This window comes from Manacus candei, unplaced genomic scaffold (genome assembly GCF_025592945.1).
Source record: "Manacus candei isolate 608988 ecotype Guabito, Panama unplaced genomic scaffold, ASM2559294v1 h1tg000113l, whole genome shotgun sequence".
In the NCBI taxonomy this organism is placed as follows: domain Eukaryota; kingdom Metazoa; phylum Chordata; class Aves; order Passeriformes; family Pipridae; genus Manacus; species Manacus candei.
This window is the reverse complement of record NW_026138161.1, coordinates 460836-485815: the sequence shown is the minus strand read 5'-3', so window position 1 is coordinate 485815 and position 24980 is coordinate 460836. Positions and strand designations below refer to the sequence as shown.

The following is a 24980-nucleotide window of genomic DNA, read 5'->3' as shown; positions in this document are numbered from 1 at the left end:
TTGTCCAGAGAAGCCATGGATGACCCATCCCTGGGAGTGTTCAAGGCCAGGCTGGATGGGGCTCTGAGAAACTTGGTCTAGGGGAAGGTGCCCCTGTCCATGGCAGGGGGGTTGGAACTGGGTGATCTTGAAAGTCCCTTCCAACCCAAACCATTGTGTGATTCTATAATTGGAATTAGATTTCGAGTTTTAACTTGATGGGAGCTCACACAGAAAAGTTTAACTAAACAAACTGAAATGAAATGGATGCAAGTCATAAGCAACAATAAAGAATGATTTGAAGGAAGAAAAGATGGAAGTTATTTCTTTCAAGTCTCTGAATTGCCTGAGAAAGGTAGCAGGCAGAAGGGGCTATGTGTGAAACAACATGAAGATGGAACAACATACTAAAAGCAACAGGAACGATTTCACTGACATAGTGTCAGCAGAATTGTACCTCAAATCAGTGTCAGATCACAATGATTGCCACATTTAAAAGGCACAAATGGATGTCCCTTAACTAAGATACACTTTTAGGTTTTTAGTAAATGCTATTACAAAAGAGACAACACTTCCTTAAATAAGAATTTGCAGTTAAACCAGGTATAAAATAAAAACTACAGAAAGAAGGTACATACCCACTGTCTGATCAGACAGATGGATGTAAGAAGTATTTTTGGCACTCTGTTACATTTACATGGGACTGTCTTTGCCTGGATGTGTGTTTATGTCTCCTCTTCTAGAAACACTAAACCATATGGCACAGGTAATGTTCTGAAGCTGAGGGGCTGGAGGCATGGCCTTACTTTACTCATCATTCATTTTATGACAGATTCTCCCAAAAGTTTTGTTTTCATAAACTAAGCAAAGAGCTTTTCTCCTTATAAACTATTCTGTTGTGCTCACAGTGAAAGAGAAAATACAGTGCTGCTCTACTTACTGCAATTCATTTTAGTGTTATTGTACCCTCATAAATAATTTAGTGAAGTAAGAGCATTTATCAAATCTATGTTTTACACAGACACTGAAATAATCTCAGATAATTGCACTGGAGCTTTATTTGCTCTAACATGGATCAAAGAAATTGCATCACAGTACTGTGGAAAATACTTACACCCAATGCTCTTACAGTACTATTAGCAGGGCTGGCAGCAAGTCATGTGAGGCCCACTTTGTGAACACTCCAAGAGGAAGCACCTCACCCATAAATCTGTGAAAATTTACTCATTTTATAGAATCATAGGATCACAGAATGGTTTGGGTTGGATCTTAAAGATCTTCTCTTTCCAACCCCCTCTGCCATGGCCATCTACCTTTCACTAGACCAAGTTGATCCAAGCCCCGTCCAACCTGGCCTTGAACACTTCCAGGGATGGGGCAGCCACAGCTCCTCTGGGCAACCTGTGCCAGGGCCTCACCACCCTCACAGGGAAGAATTTCTTCCCAATATCTAATCTAAACCTGCCCTCTGTCAGTTTAATACTGTTGTCCTTTGTTCTGTCACTACTTGCCTTGTAACATGTCTGACTTCATGTTTCTTAAAAGCCCCTTTACATATTAAAAGATCACAATAAAGTCTCCCCAGAACCTTCTCTTCTCCAGGCTGAACAAGTGCAACTGTCTCAGCCTTTTGCCATAGCAGAGGTGCTCCAGCCCTCTGTTCATTTTCATGGCCCTCCTCTGAACTGCTCCAACAGTTCCACATCTTTTTTTCCCAGGAACTCTGTAGCTGGACACAGTACTTCAGGGGGGGTCTCAGTAGTGCAGAGTAGAGGGGGAGTGTGGGCTGCAAGCTCACACTGCCAGCTCATGCCCAATTTTTCATCCATCAGTATCCCCAAATCTTTCTCTGTAGGACAGCTCTCAGTCCTTCCATCCTCCAGTTCCTCTTCTGCACAAGGTCTTCTCAATACTGCACAGCTGGAGTAAAATATAAATACAGAGAAAGAGCAATCCAATCAAATATTTATTTCTGCCATATTGCCTTAGACACAGAAGGCAGCTTATCTTGCTTTTATTTACACTAATTGTGTCAATATAATTAGTGTAACTCTTGAGAATAAGGCACGTTATCATATTGTGTGCCGAGTTTAATTGTTCTGTTATCTGCTGCCACCGAGGAAACAGGGGAACCTCAGCAAGGGTCACAGCAGGGTGTGGAGCAAGACTGTGACCTCCCACATTAGCAACTGTTTGTGATTTTTGTTTTCAGAGCCTTTTACTTCAGCTTTGCATTGGCTCTTGCACTTCCCAACCACGGTTAAGTACTTTGTGCAGATACTGGGATATGTTTGCTGAACTCCAAAGTGCTCTCTGCATCAGCCACAGGGCAAAGTGCAACAGAACTGTCATTCATTCTGCTGATGTTCAGGTTGACCTTGGTTGACTTTTAAAAACTGTTAGCAGCAATGGCCTCTTCAGAAAGTGAAAATTAACTTCTCATGTGGAAACTAAGTTCAGGCATTAAAAGGGGAAATATTTTTTGTTTTCCTTGGGAATTCAGACATTAGTCAAATCCAAGGGCTTTGTTATGATATGATCCTTTAAGAGGTCATAGGATCATAGAATCATTAAGGTTGGAAAAGGCCTCCAAGATCTTCAAGTCGAACCTTTGACTGATCACCTTGTCAACTAAACCACAGCACTGAGTGCCATGTCCAGTTGTTTCTTGAACACTTCCAGGGATGGTGACTCTACCACTTCCCTGGGCACCAGCTCCCCTGGTGCCCTCAACACCTGGTGGACTCAACACTTCTTGAGTCCATGTCCTCTCATCCTGTCACTTGTTATCTGGGAGAAGAGACTGACTCCCATCTGGCTACAACCTCCTATATGGGAGTTGTAGAGAGTGATGAGGTCCCCCCTGAGCCTCCTTTTCTCCAGGCTAAATCCCCCAAGCTCTCTCAGCTGCTCCTCATACAACTTACTCTCTAGACCCTTCTCCACTGTTGCCCTTCTCTGGATTTGCTCCAGCACCTCAATGTCTTTCTTGCAGTGAAGGGCCCAGAACTGGACACAGCACTCGAGGTGTGGCCTCACCAGCACAGTACAAGGGGACAATCACTTCCCTGGTCCTGCTGGCTCCACTACTGCTTATAAAGGCCAGGATGTCATTGGCCTTCTTGGGCAGATGTTCCACTTTGCTTTGGTATTTGTGAAACAGCTCTTCTCTAAGTAGTTACTATCCCTGAAGCAACAAAAAGAGTTTATATTACTGTCCACACTCAATGTTGAACTTCAGCAAGGAAGGCCAGAGCACTGCTGGCCATAAAGGTTGGACTGGAAGTGGCAATCCTGGATGCCCATCAATCTTTTGCCAATTGCTTTGGGGTTAAGCAGAAATCTGTCAGTCAGTCTGGCACGATTTGCATGCCTTACAGCAGCCACATGTAAAAGTTGCAGCCTGTGGTAACTTCACTGCTGGTGGGGATCTCAAAAGAAATCTTTTAAATAGACTTGAATAGATATTTCTTTCAGTATACTTATCTATCATTAAGATACTACTAACGAGAGGAGCACATTTGCTTTATATAAGTTGGAAAACTGCAAAAATGGACATCACCTTGTAAAGGACCTTGCAACTTTTCCCAGTGCTCTCCTTCCCAAGCTCAGGTTGACACTGAGCATGCCTTCATGCACCGAGCAGGAATTTCATGCCTGTCTTGGGGACAGGCAGTAAAATCCCCACTGATGGCAACTGTGCAGGTCTACAAATGCACAAAAATTCCATAACTGAACCTTTTTTTTTTTTAAACAGGAGAAATCTGTTTTACTCATTTTGTTGTAAAAGGGCTGAAGTACAGAGTGAACAGGATAAATTCTCACCGCTCACCGATCACAGGATGCTGAGACCTCGTGGGCTCCTCCTACTCATCCTTTCTGTGCTCAGCCTGAGCTGCTATATGCCTTGTCTTTGGGGATATCTGGGAAAACCCTCACTGGGAATATAATGTGCAGGTTCAATGTGCATCCTGTTTTGACTTTGTAGTGCCTATTCGGGTATGCTGTGGCACAAAGCTCCACATTTGTGTGTGCACCGCCTGCACTTAGCACAAGGAGGAAATAAGACCGAGAAAACACTTCAAATTACTTGCTATTTGTTTATAATATTTATGTTTTGTATGACATTAAGGTTCTATTATGATATGCATTGCATTAACACAAAATAAATAGTTCTCAACTCATAAAGCAGGAGAAAGCAGAGAAATATAAAGAATAACTGTAACCCCTGGCTGTGTAACTGTGAACAGTCATAGTTCCTGTGACTTCCTTCCTAACCTCCAAAGGCCTGCTTCTATTCTAAAACACCACAACCATTTAATTTACCATTATTGGTTTGGAGATGGTTGAGGATTGGTATTATTTACAGAAAGAAAGTATGTTGGCAGTGTGTTTTTATTTTCTGTCACCTTTCCCTTGTCGTATGGATTAGGTTTGGACTGATTTGCTGAAGAGTCAGTCAGAACCTAAAGGTTCAAAGGAAGACAATGGCTGTGTTTTGCCTCAAAAAGCTGTAATGCAAATGTGTTAATTAAGGAGTTGATTCATGAAACCTTTGGTCATTGGTGGAACTGGAACAGATCAGGCAGCTGTGTGTTGTAAACACATCCTGTGCTAAGCCTTCTACAGGCCTTAACCTGCAAGATTTTGGGAACTGGCTGTGTGTCCTGTCCTACATAAGCTCTGCATGCATTTGTGTCGTGTCTGGCAAGAAGGCAGGAATTATTATGAGTTACCCTTTTCATAAAACCATAGAATCACAGAACGGTTTGGGTTAGAAGGGATCTTAAAGATCATCTCATTCCAAAACCCCTGGCATGGGCAGGGACACCTTCCACTAGCCCAGGTTGCTCCATCCAACTTGGCCTTGAACACTTCCAGGGATGGGACATCCACAGCTCCTCTGGGCAACCTATGCCAGTGCCTCACTTACCCTCACAGGGAAGAATTTCATCCTAATACCTAATCTAAACCTACCTGCTTTCATTTTAAGGCAATTCGTCTTGTCCTATCACTGCAAGCCCTTGCAAGAAGTCCCTGTCCAGCCTCCTTTTTGCATCCGTACCTCCTGTTATGAAAGACTTTGGTACATCAAAGCAGTAAGAACGGTGTTTTTCCCCTCTGCACACAAGCACTGGTAAGTGAAGAGCTGTAGATGAGTGATGTGATGTCCAGAGACGTCGCAGCCCATGTTTTTTAGCACTCGTGAGTATCCACCACCACGGATTTTTGAGCCTGGGGGTTAAATCCAAGGTGTGCAGTATTGGGTCCATGTGAGAACGAGGTTTGCGTTCACAGGTGGCAGAGCAGGAGGCACACCCAGGGGCAGCATTCCCGCAGGAACCTGGAAAGCCAGTGGTCTGTGACAGGGGCCAGGGGTGGCTGCAGGTGGGTTGGAAGCCCCCGTGGGGAGATTAATCGCCGGGTTCCTCAAGGGACAGCCACGCGGCTTTCCAGGAAAACGGCCAGTTTCTTTGATCTTCGAACATGGGTGTTTGAAACACCCGTGTCTGACCTCCGAGCACCAGTGTCTGATGCCCGAACACCGGCGCCAAGCCCCGCGGGCCGCCCCGGTGCCCGGCGGGCAGCGCTGTTTACCCCGGGGGAAGGCCGGGAAGCCCCCGCTCGCCCGGGGGCACGGCGGGGAGGGGAAACCAGCGCGCCCCGCTCCCAGAACCCGACCTTCACCCCGCGGCCACACGCGCGGGCTCTGCCCTGCAAACCCCGCGCTTATCACCGCAGCCTTGACCGGCCGGCAGCGCCTCCCGCCTCTGAGGGAGCGCAGCGACGGTGGAAGGGAGGGCTGGGCAGTGGAAGGGAGGCGGGAGGCGGGCAGGGGGCCGGCGCTGGCGGCGGGCGGCGGGGGCGGCTCCCGATAAAGGGGCGCCCCGGGCGGGCGGGCTGCGGCCGCGGCGATGGCGTGCGCGCTGTGCTTGGTGCTGGCGGGCGGGGCCCTCCTGGCGCTGCTGCTGCAGCTGCTGCGCTGGCTGCGGGCCGACGGGGACCTCACGCTGCTGTGGGCCGAGTGGCGGGGGAAGAAGCCAGGTAATGCCGTCCCCGCCTGCAGCCTCCGGGGCGGGGGCGAGAGCGGGGCGGCCGCGCCGCGGTGTGGCCGGGGCCGGGCGGGCGGGCGGGCGGCGCTGCTGCTCTGAGGTGGCGGCAGCGTGTGGGGAGTGCCCAGAGAGCCGCCGCTGCTCGGTGGCACCAACCCTCGCCGGCTGTCCCGTGGGCTTATCCAGAAAAATACCACAAGTTTACCTGCCCCTATGCCTGGGTAAGACCTCCCGTGGCGATAAAGCGGCTCCCTGAAAGCCGCGCCGCGGCGTCCGTGGGGTCCCCGCGGGTCCGTTTGCCCCAAAACTTGCTTGTTTTGGACAGTTTCTGGGCAGGTTCCCAGCCCTGGCACGGGCCCGCGGGGAGCGGGGGTGGTGTCGAGGGGAGGGTTGGGAAGGGGACGGGCGTGCCCGGGGCGTGCGGCGGCTTCGTCGTCTCTTTTAGCTTCTGCTTCGCCTTGTCCTGACAGCTCCAAGCAAGCAGGTCTCGGTTTCGCAGGGGTGTTGAAAGTGTTTACTGCGAAGTAAACGTGAATATTAATGTTGGGTTTAAAGGGGTTTCCTCTTCCGAGGATTGTGCCCCGAGCGGTGCCAGGGACCAGCCCCACGCGATGCTCTCGGGGGCTGGACATGTTTCTGTACGGTGCTGCCTTTGTCACCCGTGGGTACGAAAGTTCGATGAAATGCTGCCAAAACAGGGACTTTCGATTCTAACTCTTGAGGAATTATGTTCTTCAAGTGTTGATCTTTCTAATCCGACTGCAATTCTTCCCGCTTCTGCACAAAGATCTTCGGAAATCATAGGCTTTGTTTGCTTAATAGAGGCTTTTTTTCAGAAAAGCCATAAATTTCTGGATATCCCCCCTCAGCCTAGCCAGCAGTGGTGATTTGGGGCTGCTGTGAGCTGCTGGGTGCGGGTGGTTGAGGTGGAAGCAGGGAGTGGAGGCAGGGATGAGGTGGGATAAGGGACGCTATAAGATGTCCCATGTGGAAGTTGAAACGTTGTTGGGTTGAGACAGGGAGATAGGACTGCATCAAATGAAGGTGGATCAGGAATGATGGAGTAAGGTTTGGCTTGGGACTGTGATTTGGTGGTGGGTGGTGGTGCAGGTGAAGTTTGGCGTTAGGAATGGCTTGAGAGAGGAGAAGGACAAACTCGTTGAGACATCCCTGTGTTTTGCTTTCAGTAGAAGGCTACTGCAAATGTGCATGCTTTTCTGTTCTCCATTAGATGGACTAGCATAAGTAATAAAGCTCTACAAATTACTAAATTTAAATCAGTGTGAACAATCTTGTGTAACTTTGGATATGCATCCCAAGGTTTTATACGAACTCCATCAGGAAGATAGTTCCCTTGCTGTAAGAAAACTACAAAAAATCCTCATGTGTGGACTTTGCCCTGAGTCTTTCCATGACCTTTACAGAGAAACAACCAGACTATTAATACAACCAGAATTGAAGCTCCGTCCTGAGGGATCTACGTGCAATGCACATCAAGGTGTAGGAGCTCTCAGGTAGACAGCATTACTGAATGTAGCCTTGGGAATTATTGGAAGCCTGGAAAACTTTTAAGTAGTGTCTAAAAGTTACAATATAAAGAGCAATGTAGTCATTTTTTGATGGAGTTGTTTCAACATGTAATACAAGAAGAATCAGGCAGAAATTTGACTAGGTAAGAGGTGAGCTGTGCTTTGGCACCCCACCCTACCCCCAGCCTCAGTGTTTGTGAGTAAAATACATAGCTGAAATGGTACCATTTGGGAAATCAGGTAGGAGAACAGAAGTGACAAACACTGGAAAAGATGTTTATTTAAATAAATTTCTCTTACTCATCCCGATATTGTGCATGTAATGTAGTGTGTCTACATAAATTACATGGGGATCCCATAAAAAAACCCTTGATTTTTAGTTAAAGCTGTTGTTAGAGCTGTCACTCTTGCAGTCATTATATCGTGTTATCACTTCTACAACATTATTATAGATGTTGAAGTTTTTGGACATGAAAATATTTGGCAGAAAGCAGACTGATCTCGTATATTTCTTGTGCTGTAAACTGTAATTACAGAGAAAGGCTTCAAGGTAGGTAGGACTGGTTCCATTTCAGTGATTCAATTCTATAGAGAAAATCGACTTCTGGATTTTTTTATTGGCAGATGCTGGATTGCTTCCCACCTTCTGAGTATGTTTGTGGTCAGGAGGGAAGGATTTCTGGGTGCCTTTCCTTGTGTGTTGTGTTTCCTTAGCTGGACAACAGTCACTCTAAACCCTGTGCTTTTTACAGGCAACCCTGTGTTATCAAGTTAAGGGGGATCTGTTTATGTATGAAAGCCTGCTCCTAAATTTGGAAATAATGGTGTGGTTCTTTAGATCTGTGGGTAGGATGTTCTGCTGTAAACTTCCCCACCTCAAATATTTTTCCTGAATGAAATGACATGGCAGCCTTGTGCTATAAGAGCTATACAATGTTTGAAAAAACCCCTCTAAATAGAGCTACAAACCCACCTTTTGGATTACTTGCAGTGTGACTCTGTCTGTCTGACCTTTCATTTGTTATGCCTGGTAACACAGTAGTTAATGGTTAGTAACAGTATAATCTGCTTTTAGTTTTTAATTTCGCGCGGTTAATTTTTAAACTTGCTTCCAGTAACAGCAGGACACTTACTCTGGGGCAATCTGATGGTTTGATACTTGTTCTGCACCAGGATTGGAGGTTTTCCATTATGGTAACTCTCAGTAGCTCAGTGCTGGGTAACTCAGCGCTGGGGAATTGGTGGAAAACTTGCCTTATCTCAGTTAATTATTCTGTTCACAGAACAAGATCCTGAATAACTGCTGTGAAGCTGCCCAGGACAGGTTGGGAACTGGGAAACTAAGGGGTAGGAGGAAGCGGATTTGTTTTCAGTAGCAAGAGGAATGAGTGTGGTAAGCAGGGTTGAAAGTATGTCCATGTGTTGTTTTGTTCATGTAGTGTTTGTCTACTTGTGTTTTCTTGTCATTAGTTCAATGAATTGGGAATATATTGGAATAAAACTGTAGTAAAAGGGTGTGAATAAGCTTTACAGGCAGCAACCTTTTGGTATTATGATGAATACAGTGGATATTCCTACAACTTCAGCAATATCTCTTTCCACTCCCCAAGCTCATAACCTTAGAATACATCTCTCCTTTGGGAAGTGACTCTTGTTGCTGTTGTTAGTGTTTTTAGAAACAAACAAAAAACCCAAACCACAAAAGCTTGTTTTTCCGAGGGATTTTTCTTTGGCTAAAATACAGTCAGCTTAAAAATAGACAAATACCACTCACTGCCTGTCCCACAAAGTCAAGCTGAGCTCTGACAGTCAGTCTTGAGTGCTCTCTGCTCTTGTCAAAAGAGTAGAAGGTTTTGGTGCTGATGTCTTTGTGGGTTTTTTGTCATTAAGACTCCAAAAGTAGAAATTTGAAATGCAGTGTGGTGTAGAGAAAACCAGGAAATGAATCCCTGGAGTAAGCAGGAAGTAAAAGCAGTGCCAACCACCAGCTGCAGTGAAAAAGAAGCACTTTTGCTAAATTAAATGATGGGTGAGTTTCAGCTTAAAAAGCTGGAAAATGCTACTGTGGCCCTTTACAGAGTGGAACTGGCCTAAAGTCTCAGGAACTGCTTTTGGCTCTGCTGTTTGAATTATGCCATGACATCTTATTGGCTGGCAAGATGTTGAAATACTCCTCTTCACAAACTTGAGAAAGAGAAGGAGGAGCTCCTGTCAGCAGTGCTCTGAGTGAGACAGATCTTCCCCAAGACTACTGTGCACTAAAACTGATCTTGGAGAACACAAGTGTCAGGCAATGGTACATTCTGGAAAGTACTGTGATATTAGTGAGTGATCATTCATCCTTAAATCATGTTCTAGAATTAAATGGGTGATTTTCAGCTATGTGTTGTATTTGATGGTTTTGGATACATGTCTGGAAAGCTAAGCCTTTTTCCAGTACCCAGGTGTACCATGGAGTGGGAATGATTGTAAACAAGGGGGAACAGGCCTATCAGCAAAGGAGTAAGAGGAGTAAGATGTTCTTATTTTTACTACAGGCTAAAAAAGCGTGTCAGGGCAGGAACTGTGACTACAGGGGGAATTCACACATGAACTTACACCTTGGGAACTCTGTGTGCTGTGCTCTGGCCAGTGCAGGAATTAACCTGCATCAGATACAAAACAAAGTGAATTAACACCCATTTGGGTTTTTATGATCTGCTGTCTTTGTTCAGAGGATTCTGTTCTGTCAGCAGTTACTTAGAAGCGTTATTGGGATGAAACATTATTTGGAAGGGTTTGCTTAGGCTTTTCTTTGGATTTACAATACAGTAACTATTTCCTGTCACTTCCAAGTATTCTCTTTTCCCTTTTCCTCTGAAGCTCTGTTTGATGAGGTTAGTGGAACTGCTATGTGTGGATGGCTTGCAGAAATGCAATCACATTTCTTCCATCAGGTAAATAATCCATGTTTATTCAGATTACCCTTGGGACAAAGTTCAAATGGCAACAGGACAACTATGAACAATTTCACAACTTCATGTGACTAAAAAATAAAGAAGTCAGGATTTTGTAATGCCCTCAAACTGGAGCATATCTCTTAAAAGCAGTATCAGAATTCTTAAAAACAGTATCAGATTGTACTCCTGCAGTGAGTTAGATGTTTATCCTGGCATTGGCAATGTGTAAACTGCTGTCTTGATTCCTTTGACAGAAAATGAGCTGCGTGGCAAAGTTGTCTGGGTGACAGGAGCTTCAAGTGGAATTGGAGAAGAACTGACTTACCAGCTGGCAAAGATAGGAGCCCTGATTGCCATCTCTGCAAGAAGGGAGGATGAGCTGGAGAGAGTGAAAAGGAAATGCCTTGGTAAGTACAACTTACTACTTCATGCAAACAGCTCCACTCTTGCTGTGGTGGAATTGCCACAGAAACACTAACCCACGTGTCACAGGAATAAATTTAATGGTGAAAGTCAGCTTTATACAGGGCTTCACTGTACCTTTAAAGCTGGTATTTTCTTTTTGTGAGCAAGAAGCCTTTATGTGGACTTGCATTACAAGTTCCTTCATAAGCCTCTAAAAATCTCCTTATCAACTGCAAGTGGTCTTGTAAGATACTAGATTAAGAAATGCAATAAATACTGTGGGGAATGGAGGAAACAATCTCAGGGGTATCATCCTGTAAAGAACCAAACCATGTAGGTGCACCCTGCTGAGAAATCTTTCTTCAGGTTTGTGTGTGTTACAGGCAGAGCGACGACTGACTTTGCTCTTTAGAACAGGAACGAGTAGAAATGTTCAGTAGAAGTTATTCTAAAAATGTGCAAGAAAAAGGATCTCCTGTAGATCAAAAGGGACAAATGTGAAGTGGAATGTTTTACTATTCCATTTATCTTTCATATGCCTGTGGAGTCAGTAGTCTGGTTTCATTTCTCCTGTTTCTCTTTTTCCCTCCTGTTTTCTGTTTTGGCAGCGAGAGGGATATACAGTTAATTCATGCTGACAGAGGTTTTGAACATGGTTAATGTTACACTTCTTTCAGGCTGTTTATCCTCTACAGCTCAGGATGGAGTGTTTTATAGGGAATCTGTTATCACACCAGCAGTTCTTTCCTAGTAATGTTGATAGAATGTCTACAGTCTACTTGGAACGTGTGCTAGGGAACACTGAAATGTTTTTCTTGGGTTAGCACCTGAACATTTCTAGAAAGCTAAAAGCTGCAGCAGCCTACTCAGAAAATCTCTCGAGGAACTTTCAAAAATGCACAACTCCTTAGTTTTGTTTACTGATGGTTCCAAAAAGCAGCCACTTAGAGGTTTACATTTAAAAAGAAGCAGGGGACATACAATGACAAGGTCAGTCGTGACTGAATGTCAGTGCTGTGTTTAGTGGTCAGGAGAAGTCTGCAACTACATCTGCATCTGTGGCTGTTTGTTATCATTGCAAAACTGATAACACAAGATAGGCTGGCAGGAGCTCTAATCCTGGATAGGCATTTTCAGGAAATACTTGCATAAGAGGGTTATGTGTCAAGGGAATATTCAGAAATATTATTTCAATTCACGTGCCCCAAGAGCACAGACTTATCTGAGATGATTTCTGCTTCTGCCAACTTTTAAGTGACCCTGTGAATGTCTGAGCTGTGCTGTGTGTGAGCTTTAAAGTCTTGTGTAGCCCTGTGCTTTGCAAATATTTACTGCTAAACTTTTAACTAAAGGTCTGATTAGTAGGAATATTGGAAACTCTTCAGTAACACAGAAACAAAACAAGGGCATGAAGTGATAGAACAAGGGGCTTTAATTTGACAGAGGACATGTTTAGATTAGATATTTGGAAGAAATTATTCCCTGGCACAGGTTACCCAGAGAAGCTGTGGCTGCCCCATCCCTGGAAGTGTTCAAGGCCAGGTTGGGCGGGGCTTGGAGCAACCTGGTCTGGTGGAAGGTGTCCCTGCCAGCGGCAGAGGATTGGAACTGGATGGTCTTTAAGGTCCCTTCCAACCCAAATCATTCTCTACAATTCTATGACAGTTACTTCATGTTTTCTATCTCCAGCCTTCCAGTAGTGGAAGAGAGTAATTGAACACACTTCACTCTCATCCTTTGCTTCTCAAGGCCACGTAAATCCAGCTACTACCCCTTTCCTTGACCATCTTAGTGGCCCTATTCTACACTATCTCTGGTGTATGTGTATTTGTTTTGAACTAGAGGGGTCCAAAACTGGACACAGTGCTTCAGATACAGTCTGAGAATGCTGTGTAGAGGCTCTTAAAAATCACTTTGCCTCAGTCTGCTTTTGTTAGTGCAGCCCATTAGCATTTGTATTGCCAGAACCAATTGCTGACTTACTCTCAGCTTGCTCAGGACCTCGGGTCTTGTTTGGGGAGCTGATCTGTAACCAGCTGGATGTTGGCCTGCAGTACTGCAGAGCATTGTGCTGACCCAGGTGGCAAGTTTGGCATTTGACTTCATTGAGCTTAATGAAGTTTGTCAGACTGTTCTTAGGGCTTGTAAAGATGCCTCTCCATGGCAGTCCTGCTCTGCAGCAGAGCAACTGCTCCTCTGACCTTGATGTTAACTGAAAATTTTCTCAAAACCTGTGTTTTGTCCCATCATCTGGTTCATTAATGGCAGTATATGGCCGTGCTAGATCCATGCAGATTTTCCCACGTACCTACTTCTCCTTCATGTACTTGGAAATTGTTTTGAGGAGGAATTGCCACATAACTTTCCCAAGGGCTGAGGTTAGGCTGTGTGACACTTCATTTTCTCCTGTCACTGGGCAGTTACTGCACTTACCAAGGACCTTCCAAAGACGAGTGATATCAGTCAGCTCTTGTAAATCTCGGATGTATATATTGCCCTGCTTATATGTGCAGTTTGTCCCTAATTTGTCTTCCTCTGACTCTGTTAGTATTTATTTCCCCCAGAGTTTAGCCTCAGGAGTGTGGGAGACTTGAGAGGAGATCTTGCCAGAGAAGACTAAGGCAAAGAAGGCAATAAGTACCTGACATTTTTCTGTGCCCCTCCTCACTTCCCCCTCACCATCCCTGCTCAGCAGTGAGCTCAGTGTCTTTGGTTTCCTTTCTGTTGCTGCTGTGCCTGTGAAGCCTTTGTTGCCTTTCACATTCCTCACCAGTTTCAACTCCACCTGGCTGTTGATCTTCCTGATTCCATCCCTGCATGCTTGGGCAGTGGGTCCATGTGCTTCCTGGGTGGCTTGTCCCTGCTTCCACCTGCGTGTTTTCTCTTTGCAGTTGAGTTTAAGGCTGTTCTGCAAGGTTTGAGCAGCGGGGGGTGGATTATTCACATGTAACATCAACGTGAATTTGGCTGAATTATGGGGCATAATTGGAGCTAATGGGCTGTGACATGGCTGCTGGAGAGGCTGTACACAGCAGCAGCTGAACTGGGTGTCAGAAACAAGCACATGTGTCTTGTTCAAAATTTAGTGACACCACCCTGTGATACAGGTTGATGCATTCTACACTGCCTAAAAGCTGAGGGACAGAGAGAAGGAAAGCCCTGTAAGAGCTATGGTAATACCTGTTGAGTCATGCACATGCCAACTCAACACTTCATTGCACTTGTGCAGGAGGGAGAGAAAACAACTTGTATAACTTACAAGGCTCCTGCAAATGGCTCCTCTATTTCCCCCAACCACTCTCTGCAACATGAGCTGAATTTTATCAGAAATGTTGGAGGCTGCTTTCTCTCAAAAGCCCTAAAAAGAATACAAGTAACTGGGATGTTTCCTGGCTTGACAAAGCTCAAATATGACTTAAATATGGATAGGCCAAATGGGTGACAGGCAATCTGTAAGTTCAAGAATCGTGCAGTAATGGAGGTTGGGGAACGGACCCCAGGAGATCACAAGGATCAGCCTCTGCTAAAAGCTCAACTTCTGTCTCATGGCATCACACAAGGGAGAAATAAAAGAAGAGGAAATGCTGAAGAGCTGGAAAACACTACACTGAGCAATAGTGTTTATCATGTTATGAGAAACTCAGATCTGGGGTTCACATGTATTGAAGAGAGTCGTTGATCTGAAACCTGAACAATGAACTCTGAACTAAGGTCTCCCACTTGGGACCAAGTGTTTTTCTGGGTGTCATTATTGTTCCCTTAAACACATCAGTTTGGTAGCAGGCAAAAAAAGGCAGTGGAACGTTGGGGGTTATTAGTAAAAGCAATGAAGAACATCATTCTGGCAGTGTATAAACTGGGACGTGCCCATGCCTTTGGCACTGGGCACAGTGCTGTGCCCAGCCAGAAAAAAAAATGGGATGAGTGAATGGGAGAAGTAGTTTGAAAAAAGGGGAACAGGAATGTTTGAAGTTTTGTGAAAGCTGTCTATGAGGAGTGCCTAGAGTAAGGATTCCTCACCCTAGAAAAGAATTAAGGAAGCTGCTAGAGAGATACAGTTTGAGTGCTTTGGGGAGTGGAAATCAAACTGGACTCTGGATTACTCCAAAACAAGGTTTCTGGTTTGAAATTCTCTGATGTCAGAAGTTTCTCACATCTTATAAAAGAGCGCTTCCTTCATTTTCAGCAGTCTGTGTCTCTTCCTCTGCTCTTTTCTTTCTCCTCTGTGTAGCTTTTGTGGCTGGGTTGAGTGCGTGGTCTTGTTAATCCAAGGCAGAAACACTCTACGCCCCGACAGGTTTCAGCCCTGCAAATCTGCTTGAGGCAGCATGAGGTGGAGATGTGTCTCTGAGAGGGCAGCTTAAACTACATGGATTTTACTGCTGTATTTCTGGAAGAAATTGAAGGGAAAATACACATGGAGGGGTTGGAGGGAGCAATAAATGGAAATACTTTGTAGCGTTAAACCAGACAGATGGGTTTGTTTTAACCAGTGGCTTAAGTACTAATGACCTTTGAACAGAGGCAACTGGTGGATTTAAGTAACCTCTTTATTTCTTCATCACTGTTAAGACAAAGTCTAACCTTCCTTGTGTGTGCAAGAAGTAGTAAATAAAAAATCAAGGCCTGAGGCTCTCTGTAGAGTTCAGCTGCTTAAAGGGGAGCAGGTACACTTAGTTGTGGCTGGGAAATGATTTAGAAACAAAAATGGCACTATCAAACTAATATAAATAAAACAAAAAAATCATGCTATGTGTGGTTAAAAAAGGCGGAAGTGACGAAGATTTTGTTTTGGTGAGTCATCTGTCCTGAAACCCCAGGGTAACAAATCAGTGCTCAGGAAATGCTTTCTATGCAAGAGGTCAGTTGTTCTGAAGAGGCAGTGGCAGAAGCACTCAGCATGAGGGCTGGAACTTGATGGCAGCTGACTTTTATTTCAGGAGACCGATATGTTAACACTGCCAGTTACACAAAACCCTCCTGCTTCCTCCAATAATGCCCCAGTAATCCAGCTCCTCTAGACTTTGCCTCATAGCTACTCAGGTATGCATGTTGTGTTTTGGCTCTGAATTGTACTGGTCCTGTTATCAGGAATAAACGTGCTTGACCTGTTAACATCCAAGCAGAATGTCAGGGCTGCCAATGTGCTGTGCTTCTGATTGGCTCAGAGAAAAATTTGGATGCACGTTACTCCCAGCTGTTGCAATTTATTTGGAGAATTGATTTGTCTGTGTGGAGCTGCACAAGCCTGTTTTGATAAAGTCCAAGCTTTTCATGTACAAAAGCATAATGATGAGAAAAGAAGGACCTGGTAGGAACAGGTTAAAAATGGATTCTTCGTGGAGATAAAAATGAAAACGAAGCAAGCATTTAGTTTCCAACTTGGTGTTACAGTTTCTCGGTGTCTTTTTCGTGAAAATGTGGTGTGTAAAAGCATGTTACGTTTCCCACAGTTGTTACATTAGCAGTCTCTTACTGGTTCCCATTCACTCCATGGTTGTTTTTAGAGATCAGCAGCTTGAGTGAAAAAGATATCCTTGTTCTACGTCTTGACCTGACTGACAGATCCTCTCATGAAGCTGCAACCAACAGTGTTCTTAAGCATTTTGGCAAGGTAAGGCATGCTTCTGGGGTTAAACTGCTTTTTCTTCTCTACCTCCTAGACCTGCATTTATGTTCTTATTCTACTTTTATTTTATTATATGATAAGTTCACTGGTGTCTACATCTTTATTCAGTATCAATATTAAACTTGCCAGAAAGTCCTTGAATTTTTATCCCTTCTATCGCTTGCTTCTGGGTTTCAGCAGGCTTTGTAGAGATGCAACAACAAACTAATCCCTGGGCATAACTAAAAACTAATCTGGTGTCACTGAGGAAGCACGAGAACTAAAGGAAATAAGTTATATTAATTTATCTTTATATCTTTCCCAAGATTGATGTTTTGGTCAACAATGGAGGACGCTCCCAGCGCTCCCTGTTTGTGGATACAAACCTGGATGTCTACAATGCCATCATAGAACTCAACTACCTAGGTACAATCTCTTTAACAAAGTATGTCCTGAATCACATGATCCAGAGGAAAAGAGGAAAGATTGTTACTGTGAGCAGTGTGATGGGTATCATGGGAGCTCCTCTTGCCACTGGGTACTGTGCCAGCAAGCACGCTCTGCAGGTAAGTTAAATTTTGGAAGTTAATTAAGTCTTGCTGTGTAGTAGACCAGCATCAGTGCTATGGCAAAGGACTGTTCTGTGCAGAAAACACAAATCTCCCAAGAAATTAAACACAGCGTCCTCAGGTATTGAAAGTCCTGAAATTAATTTGCTCTGAAATGCAAAATAGCTCCCAGTGTAGATCTGTTTTCTGACTAGAATTCAAGTGCCATCTTAGTTGGTTCTAACCACTACCTGGGTAAAATTCCACTGTGAAACACAAGACCTTGGCCCTCAGATGAGGGGATACCTAAAGAGGAGGATTATTCTGTATAGAAGTTCTCAACTCAGTGAAGGAGGAAAAATCACTAGTGAGTTTTAAGACTACAGGAAATCTTTAGGACAGTGAAGTGAGAAGAGTGAGTGGTAAAGCAAACTGCTCAGGGAAAGGAGAATTTTTGATCCATCTGGGAAGATCTGAACAAATCTTCCCAACAGTTCTGAATGTTGTTCTGGTGTGAAGAACTGGCAGCTCACAGTGTCTTAGGAAGTTTCTTTCAGTATTGCTTGGAAGGGGTTTTTGAAAGTAGCCTCACTTGAGTGGAAAAACATAAAAGAGGAGCTCAGAAGAGTATCTGCCTGTATGGCTGAGGAATTATTTGTTTAACTGGTAAATTTGTTTAGACATATTCGTCTTTCACCACTGTTTGTCTTCCTGCTAATGTACATTTTGGTCTCAGTAAAACAAACTTCAGCTGTGCTCAGTGGTGGTTTAAATAAGTGGCACCTTCGCCCTCCCTGCTGCATTTAAGCACGTCAGCAGAGTAAATAACTTCTTAAGCTGGGGGATCAATATCTTTTTGATGATTTGACTAACAACAACAAAAATGTAACAAGTGGCTGACACTGCAAAGCCACCTGAAAGAATGAAGGTGTAGGCAATGGTGACAGGTCTCTGCTGACAAAAAGTTTTCACTTAGTGGTGGGGAGGGATCTGCTGCTCTTCACTGGTGTAGCAGTGCTGAAATTGCCCATTAGAGACCAACTTTTGGGTTAAGTCTAGTAGATTTAAATTAGAAGAATGCAGTGATCAGAAGCCTGGATCCCCTTCATGCTCCTTTATTTATGAAGTGTTCTTTTGGTTGAATTCTCTCTGGGTGTGGTGCAGTTGGGCTAAGCATGGCTAATTAATTGCAGAGCACAAGGAATTCATGTGCTGCTTTAAAAATACTTGGAATTCTGAATCTCATGTTAAGATTGAGAGCGTGGACAGAGCTTTAAAGAGATAGATTTCTAAAATTAATTAAAATATGCTCTCTGAACTGCTTACATCTTCATTAGCTTCTTCCTCTGCTCAATAACCAGGCCAGGCTTTAACCTCCATTCTTGCTTCTTTCACAGTAATTCTACAAATACCAATTGCAGGTGTTGAAACTTGTGATTTGCAGCACAGATTTCAAAAAGACACTGTCTGAGAGTCTCTCCTGGTCTGGAGCTAAGGCTAAGTGTGGGCAGGAAGCCCCCAAAAACTAGGAAAAGCTTTTTTTTTGAATATTGAACTTCACCAGTACAGTTCAGGTAAGGAAAGTCTGCAAGAGTGGCAGCCCTCTTCAGATAGCACTGCAGCCCATCTCTGATGGTGACCAAGAAGAAATCACAGATATCACAGAATATTCTGAGTTGGAAGGGACCCACAAAGCTGGAGAGAAGGGAGGGGAAAAATAAGACAAAGCTTAAAGTGATGCTTTTCCTGTTGTGTTTTCCCAGCATGTATCCACCTGTATTTTAAGACCTTCTTGAAATGAAGGTTGCATTTTGGCCACCAGTTATTAAGTATGTGAGCCTGTCTGACATGAATTCATCTGTTCTGGTTTATTGGTTTGGTTTTGTTTTTTTTAATTCATGCCTTGGAGTCCGTCACAGCTGACACCCTGAATGCTGCAATCTTAATCATACTTTTTGTGGAAAAGTCCCTCCTTTTGCTGGTTTTGTTTTGTTTTTGTTTTTTTTTTTTAAATTCTTTTAAATGGCAGTTGGAGGAGGAAGGAAGGAAGGAATTCTGCTCAGAATTAGAATTTGTTCTTGAAACAATCACGCTTTGATTCATGCCAACTGGAATTCTTCATAACAATGTTCTAGTGATGAAATTATCCTTTGTTTCAATGCTGTAAGAGTGTGAGTTGAGTCCATGGGAGTCTGCATCTGACTGAAGCAGTTTCTCTCTTGGTGAGATGATGCTCATGGAGATCCTGTGCCATTCATCCAGTTGTAATTTGTCTAATTGATGGCACGTGGAGTGGATTAGAGTGGCCTTCAAAGTGTCCCTTCATCAGGAACTTACCTAATAAGTCTGCACTGAGCAGCAAAAACTCCTCTTTTTGTTCAATTCTCTGGTCATTAGTGGAATTTGCAAATGTTTCTGTCATAGGAGTCATTTCAGCCTTGCCTTCTTCAGCATCTTCTGGGGTTTGTTCACCAAGCTGGAAAGGCCCAGGGATGGCTGGGAGCAGTTCCTGTCCCACACACCCTGTGTCTGTGTGGCAGAGTTGGCTGCAGTCTGGGCTTGGTGGAGACACTCAGGTTCTTCCTCTTGCACTTGAATTTACTCTACTGCTCCCAAATCTGGGTCTGTCCCTGCCTGAATTCAAAGAGGGCAACTGCTTTTCTTTCTTAGGAATTTAAAGCTTGTCTTCTGGGAGGAAGTGGAGGAATTTCTTACCAGCTATCTTTGGGTATCAAAGATAAGTGCTGGAATTAGAGAGCATGTACAAACTGTATATAGAGCCTCCAGAGGGGACTGAGCACATGTAAGACTCTGGTTTTCACAGCTGTGTTGGTGCCACATCTGAAGGTGCTCAGTGGGCTGGAGGAGGCTCCTCTCAGGGCAGGAGGTAATCCAAGGGAGGGCCTGGCTTTTTAATCCAAAAAATCTGGGTGGCTGGCAGATTCCTGTGGTCCAGCAGCAGATTTCTGGGCACATAAGTGTCTTTAACATTAGAACTTGGTCCTGTCCAGGCTTTGCTACCATGCTGCGAAGGAAGGTCTGACACCAGCTCTGGGGCCTGCAGGTACTTACGACTTTAAATATGCTGTCAGGGTTTTTAGGGAACTGAACTGCAAAGCCTGTGTGCAATCCATAAAGTGGAATTAACCACCAGCAATTGGGAAATTGGAGCTCATGTTCTTGGTCAGAGTGTGCAAGAGCTTCTGTGGCTTGTCCCAGCTGATGCTTCTGTGTCATCACAGCCTCGTATCTGACTGATTTTAGCCCTGTATTGCTACTCAGTGAGGAGCTCTGGGTCAGCCAGCCCTCTTCCCAGGCTGGAGGGGAGTACAAGTGATAACATTTTACTACAGTGGGAGTTTATCAGCCTATGCTCACTCTCTGTCTCTCTTGTGACACAAAATTTCATGTTGGAATAAATTCAGGGAACTGCTACTAAGCAGGCCAAAGATAAGACATGATGGGGTGTTGGCTAAATCATCATTACTTGACCAGTGCCTGACTAGTGCCCTCCAGAATGTTTCCCATAACAGTTGCCATGTAAATGTGAAATGCTACCCAGATTTAGAAAACTTGTATCCTGTTAGCTTAAAGAAAAGAAGTACTTGCAGTTTTTTGTAATTACAGTTTAACTTGGATACACTGGTGTCATATTCCTGAGCTGAAATAAGATTTATGTCTGTGTGGATGCAGATTTCAAAGTTTGCAGTGAGTTCAGTGGTGCAGAATTGCCCCCTCTAAATTTGTCAGGGTGCACCTTTGACTTGCTGTGCTGAAAAGTTTTCCTCCTTCTCTTACATAAAACCAGCCACTTACTCAGTAAAGCCACTTAACTGATAGAAACCACATAAAACCTTTCATCTCACCACAAAGAGCAAATCACCTAGAAAAGGTAATTTCCATGATATTGTAGTTCTTAGAATTGGTGGCATTTCCACTACTGAATAGCAAAGCTCGTCCTCAGTACAGGGACAGCAGAATCCAGGTGTAGTTCAGCAAAATTATCCTTGTCTTCCCAAATACACAATGCACTGCACACTGGTTTGTATGTCAATGTCTGTAACTGCTGATAAAATGTTAAATTAGCCATTGATAGTGGAAAGTCAAAGAAAGTAGTAGGAATTTTAGTGGAATACTGTTAAATTTTTACAGCATGAATTAGTATGAAAAGATGGTAGTCAGTTAAACCTTACAAAAACATGGTAAAAGGAAGATTTCATTATATTCTTTTTCTTCTAGGGATTTTTTAATTCCCTACGGACTGAGCTGACTGACTACCCTGAGATCAGCATCATCAACATCTGCCCAGGGCCTGTGCAGTCCAAGATTATCCAAAATGTCTTTACAGAGAATCTTGCAAAGGTAAGAACTCAGTTCTGTTGTTATAAATCCAACTTTTGCTGCAGGGCCAGTGATCCTCTCGTGGTTTTCTTTTCTTTTTCTCCTCCCAGCAAACACTGACCTCATCTTTTTACCAAGAAGTGCTTTGAGTGGTACAGAACTGTCAAATCTGTATGATAAAAAAAAAAAAATTGAGTTTGATAATTGTTTTATGCCTTCTCTCTTCCAACACATACACCCCAAGTCTGGTAAAATTTACTGTACAGCCACTGTGCTGCAGTTCTGGGGGAAAGTCCAGGCTTTTCTGGACACAGCTCTGCCTGCAGAACACTGTCCTTGGGCACAGGTAGGGTTTTGTTTACCCTGGTCACGCTGTGCCCTGGTGGGTGACGCTGCTGCTGGCACAGCCCCAGCTCAGCTGACAGGAGCTGTGCATTCCTTTCCTGTTAGGGATTGTTCCAGGAGGAAAAGCAAAACCTTCCAACTGCACAATGGCTTTTAATAAAGGCTGTCCTAACAAAGCAGCTGGCAAAAAATTGCCACTGTGATACATCAAACTGTAATCTGCCCTAAATTCAGTCAATCTGAAGCTCAGGATAACCCACCAGTGAGAGGGAGGGGTTCTCCCATTGCTGAATCCAGTTCTGGAAGGATTTTTGGCTTGCAAAGCTTGATAATTGCGTGAAAGAAAAGATGTACTCTTTGAGCAATGGGGAAGGCTTGCAAAACACATTCCTCAGATTGCAGCGTGGCAGAAGACCAGGGAGGAAGAGCAAATCTAGACCAGAACTGCTTTTGCCCTGGGAAACAAGAACAGATTGCTAGAGCAGTGTGTTTGTGCTGCAGTGAAATGTCTGTAAGGTCACAGGGGTGGTTTATGTTCACTAAGTGATACATGGGGACAAGACCTGGGGTAGACATCCCTGCTCCATAGCAGCCTCCTGCTTTTCCTTTGGCTGAGATTGCCCCTGGAGGGAGAGTTGGCAGGAATATTTAAGTTAATGGGGAATGTGTCCTCATCAACCAACTTGATTACTGAGTAACTTGTAGCATAGCAGGGGGCAGAAAGCTGGGAATGCTCCCATTTCCCACGGGGTGTTCCCATTTCCTGGAGCTGCAGGAATGGGATAACCTGTTCCAATATTCTGTGTCACCATCCAGTAGAAGCTGTGCTGAAGCAGGGCAGAACTTGGAGATCCATTTTTTTTTTTTTTTTTTTTTAAACCTTTGACCCATCAATCAAGGCATTAATTAAAAGGGTGCTTTAATTAAGCCAAAGGAAGGCGGGAAGTGTTCCCACAGTGAAGACCAGCCCCAGCCTCTGCCGTACCGGCTGGGGAGGCTGGGAGGAGCATGCCTGTCACACAGAGCTTGTGTCATTGCCTGGGATCCAGCTCTAATCCCTGCTCGCCCTCTCTCCCGCCCAGTCCCTGGAGAGCAGCGGTGACCAGTCCCACAAGATGCCCACGGAGCGCTGTGCGCGGCTCACCCTGGTGAGCACGGCCAACGACCTGAAGGAGGCCTGGATCAGCGACCACCCCTACCTGGCCGTGTGCTACCTGTGGCAGTACGCGCCCACCTGGGCCTGGTGGCTCATGAACAGGATGGGCAAGAGGAGGATACAGAACTTCAAGAGTGGAGTGGTAAGTGCTGACTGACTCTTTTCGGCGAGGGAACGTTGGGGTTGCGTTTTGGATCCGTTCCTGGTTGGTTTGTTTGTTTGTTTTATTTTTTCCTCCTCGCTTCCATAGCAGCTGATGCCCGGCCAGAGTCCATCCCTGCAGCCTGCTGGTGTAGAGTTACACGGTGTGGTCACAGCACAGCAAAGTCAGCACATCTTGCAGTGCCCCAGGCCTTGCTCTGATCTCCATCACATGGGCTGCAAGTTCAGGACTCACCACTAACTCAGAGTTATAAGTCACTGGCGTTAATTGTTTAATGCAGCTTGGAATTAGGACTGTGGAAAAAATCTCCCTTGGTCGTGTCTAGTTTTTGTGTCAGGCACGTAACCTGAGCACCTCCCAGGAGGGTGTTACACAGTGCTATTGTCTGTCAGGGCTCTTCACCCACACAGGCAGCCCCGGGGTACAGATGTGCTGCCTTCTGTCCCTGCAGTACTGCTTGGGAGATGCTATTTATTATTACTCTGTTTTTGTTGAACTTGGCACAAAAAAACCCCACATTAAAAGTACTCCAAAAGCAGGAAATGCAAAAATGAAACTTCCTACTTCCACAGTGTAACTGCCCCCCGTCACAAGCTCTTTCAAAGAAAAAACACTGTGAGTGAAGAACTTTAACACAGCAGAAAGTGGGGGGTGAAATACTGATTTAATGTCTTCTCCCTTCAGGATGCTGATGCCTCTTACACAAGAAAGAAGAAATAAGGATGGGCCTGTATGACATTGTGCTGTTCTTGTGCTAAGGCTGAGAAACTTTTCATACTGTGTGACTGCAAGCAACAGCTTTTTTTTTTTTTTGTTATATCTTTATCATCCTGTATCTTGACAAATCTATCAAGCTGATGCCACACTTGACTAAATAAAAATCTCTTTCTAAACACACCTGTTTCGTGTCAAAATTCCTACGGGCTGAATTTTTAAGTTTACAAGCATTGGGACACACGAGAGGCTGGGCTGCTGTGATGCTGTTTTTCTGCTGCTATGACATTGGCAAATACCTGGTGAGCAGCCTAAAAATTATATACCCCAGGATCCTGTTTCCCTCACTTTCATTCCTAATTCTTGTTGAGCAAAAAACCAAATGTCTAGTCTGTGCTTGTGAAGTGTTCCTTGAGGAAAATGTGTATTGAGGGCTAAATCCCTGAAGTTCTGAAACAATGTTTAGAAATTACCTAATCTTTGGGTCTTGGTACCCCTCCAGGGTCCACAGGCCTCAGTCCTGTGGCTTTTGGTGAAGACAGACAATGGATGGGGCAGTGGGAAAGGGAGGGAGCAATGCTGTTCTTGCTACCCTTTTTAGGCAGTGCTTAGCTCTGTGCTAAACCTGGCACTTGTTAAAACTACAGAGCAGCAGGAGAGAGGAGTGGGAAACGTTCCTGCAGCAGGACAGCCTCTGGCAATTACAGTGTGAAACAGAAGCTGCATTCTAGTTCCTGTACAGAGCAGAGGCCAATCTCAGCAGCACTGGTGGTGCGTTGGGCAGCGGCAGCAGCCATGAGGAAGCAAGAACTGCACTTTTAAAATGTTTATCATGGCAATGACACCTAATTCAGCCCTTGGCTAAGTTACCACTCCTCTGCATTGGTTAACTCACCTGCTCTTATACCCTTGGTGACCTTGCTGTTGACAAGCTCCTCAGTAATCTCTGGATGTACCTCCGGCCACACACTGTCCAGGTAAGAAAAATCCTTACTTCACTGAGTGATAATAAAAGACTAACAACCCATTTGTAAATTATGGGAAGTTTCCAAGCAGAGCAAATCATGTTTATGCCATGACAAAGATGGAAAGTACTGTCTAGGAAGAAAAACCCAAACCAAAACCCCTAATCAAATGGCAAATGTCTTGAGTGGAGGGTTCACTCCACTTGCAGCACACCAGCTCCCACCTCACAGGCTC

The 24980-nt window shown here is 44.6% G+C and overlaps 1 protein-coding gene across 2 annotated transcripts; it reads left to right on the top strand.

The window, feature by feature from the left end:
- Positions 1 to 5870: 5870 nt before the first annotated feature.
- Positions 5871 to 23961, top strand: DHRS7 (dehydrogenase/reductase 7). 2 transcript variants are annotated; one of them, XM_051769928.1, is made up of 7 exons: positions 5871 to 6024; positions 10755 to 10907; positions 16413 to 16519; positions 16840 to 17079; positions 21301 to 21423; positions 22830 to 23045; positions 23751 to 23961. In XM_051769928.1, exons 1-7 carry the CDS (start codon positions 5895 to 5897, stop codon positions 23784 to 23786), a joined length of 1005 nt encoding a protein of 334 aa, XP_051625888.1. In that variant the 5' UTR covers positions 5871 to 5894; the 3' UTR covers positions 23787 to 23961. The 2 variants fall into 2 exon arrangements, with proteins under 2 accessions (XP_051625888.1, XP_051625889.1); XM_051769929.1 differs by lacking the exon at positions 5871 to 6024 and adding an exon at positions 9840 to 9885.
- Positions 23962 to 24980: the final 1019 nt, after the last annotated feature.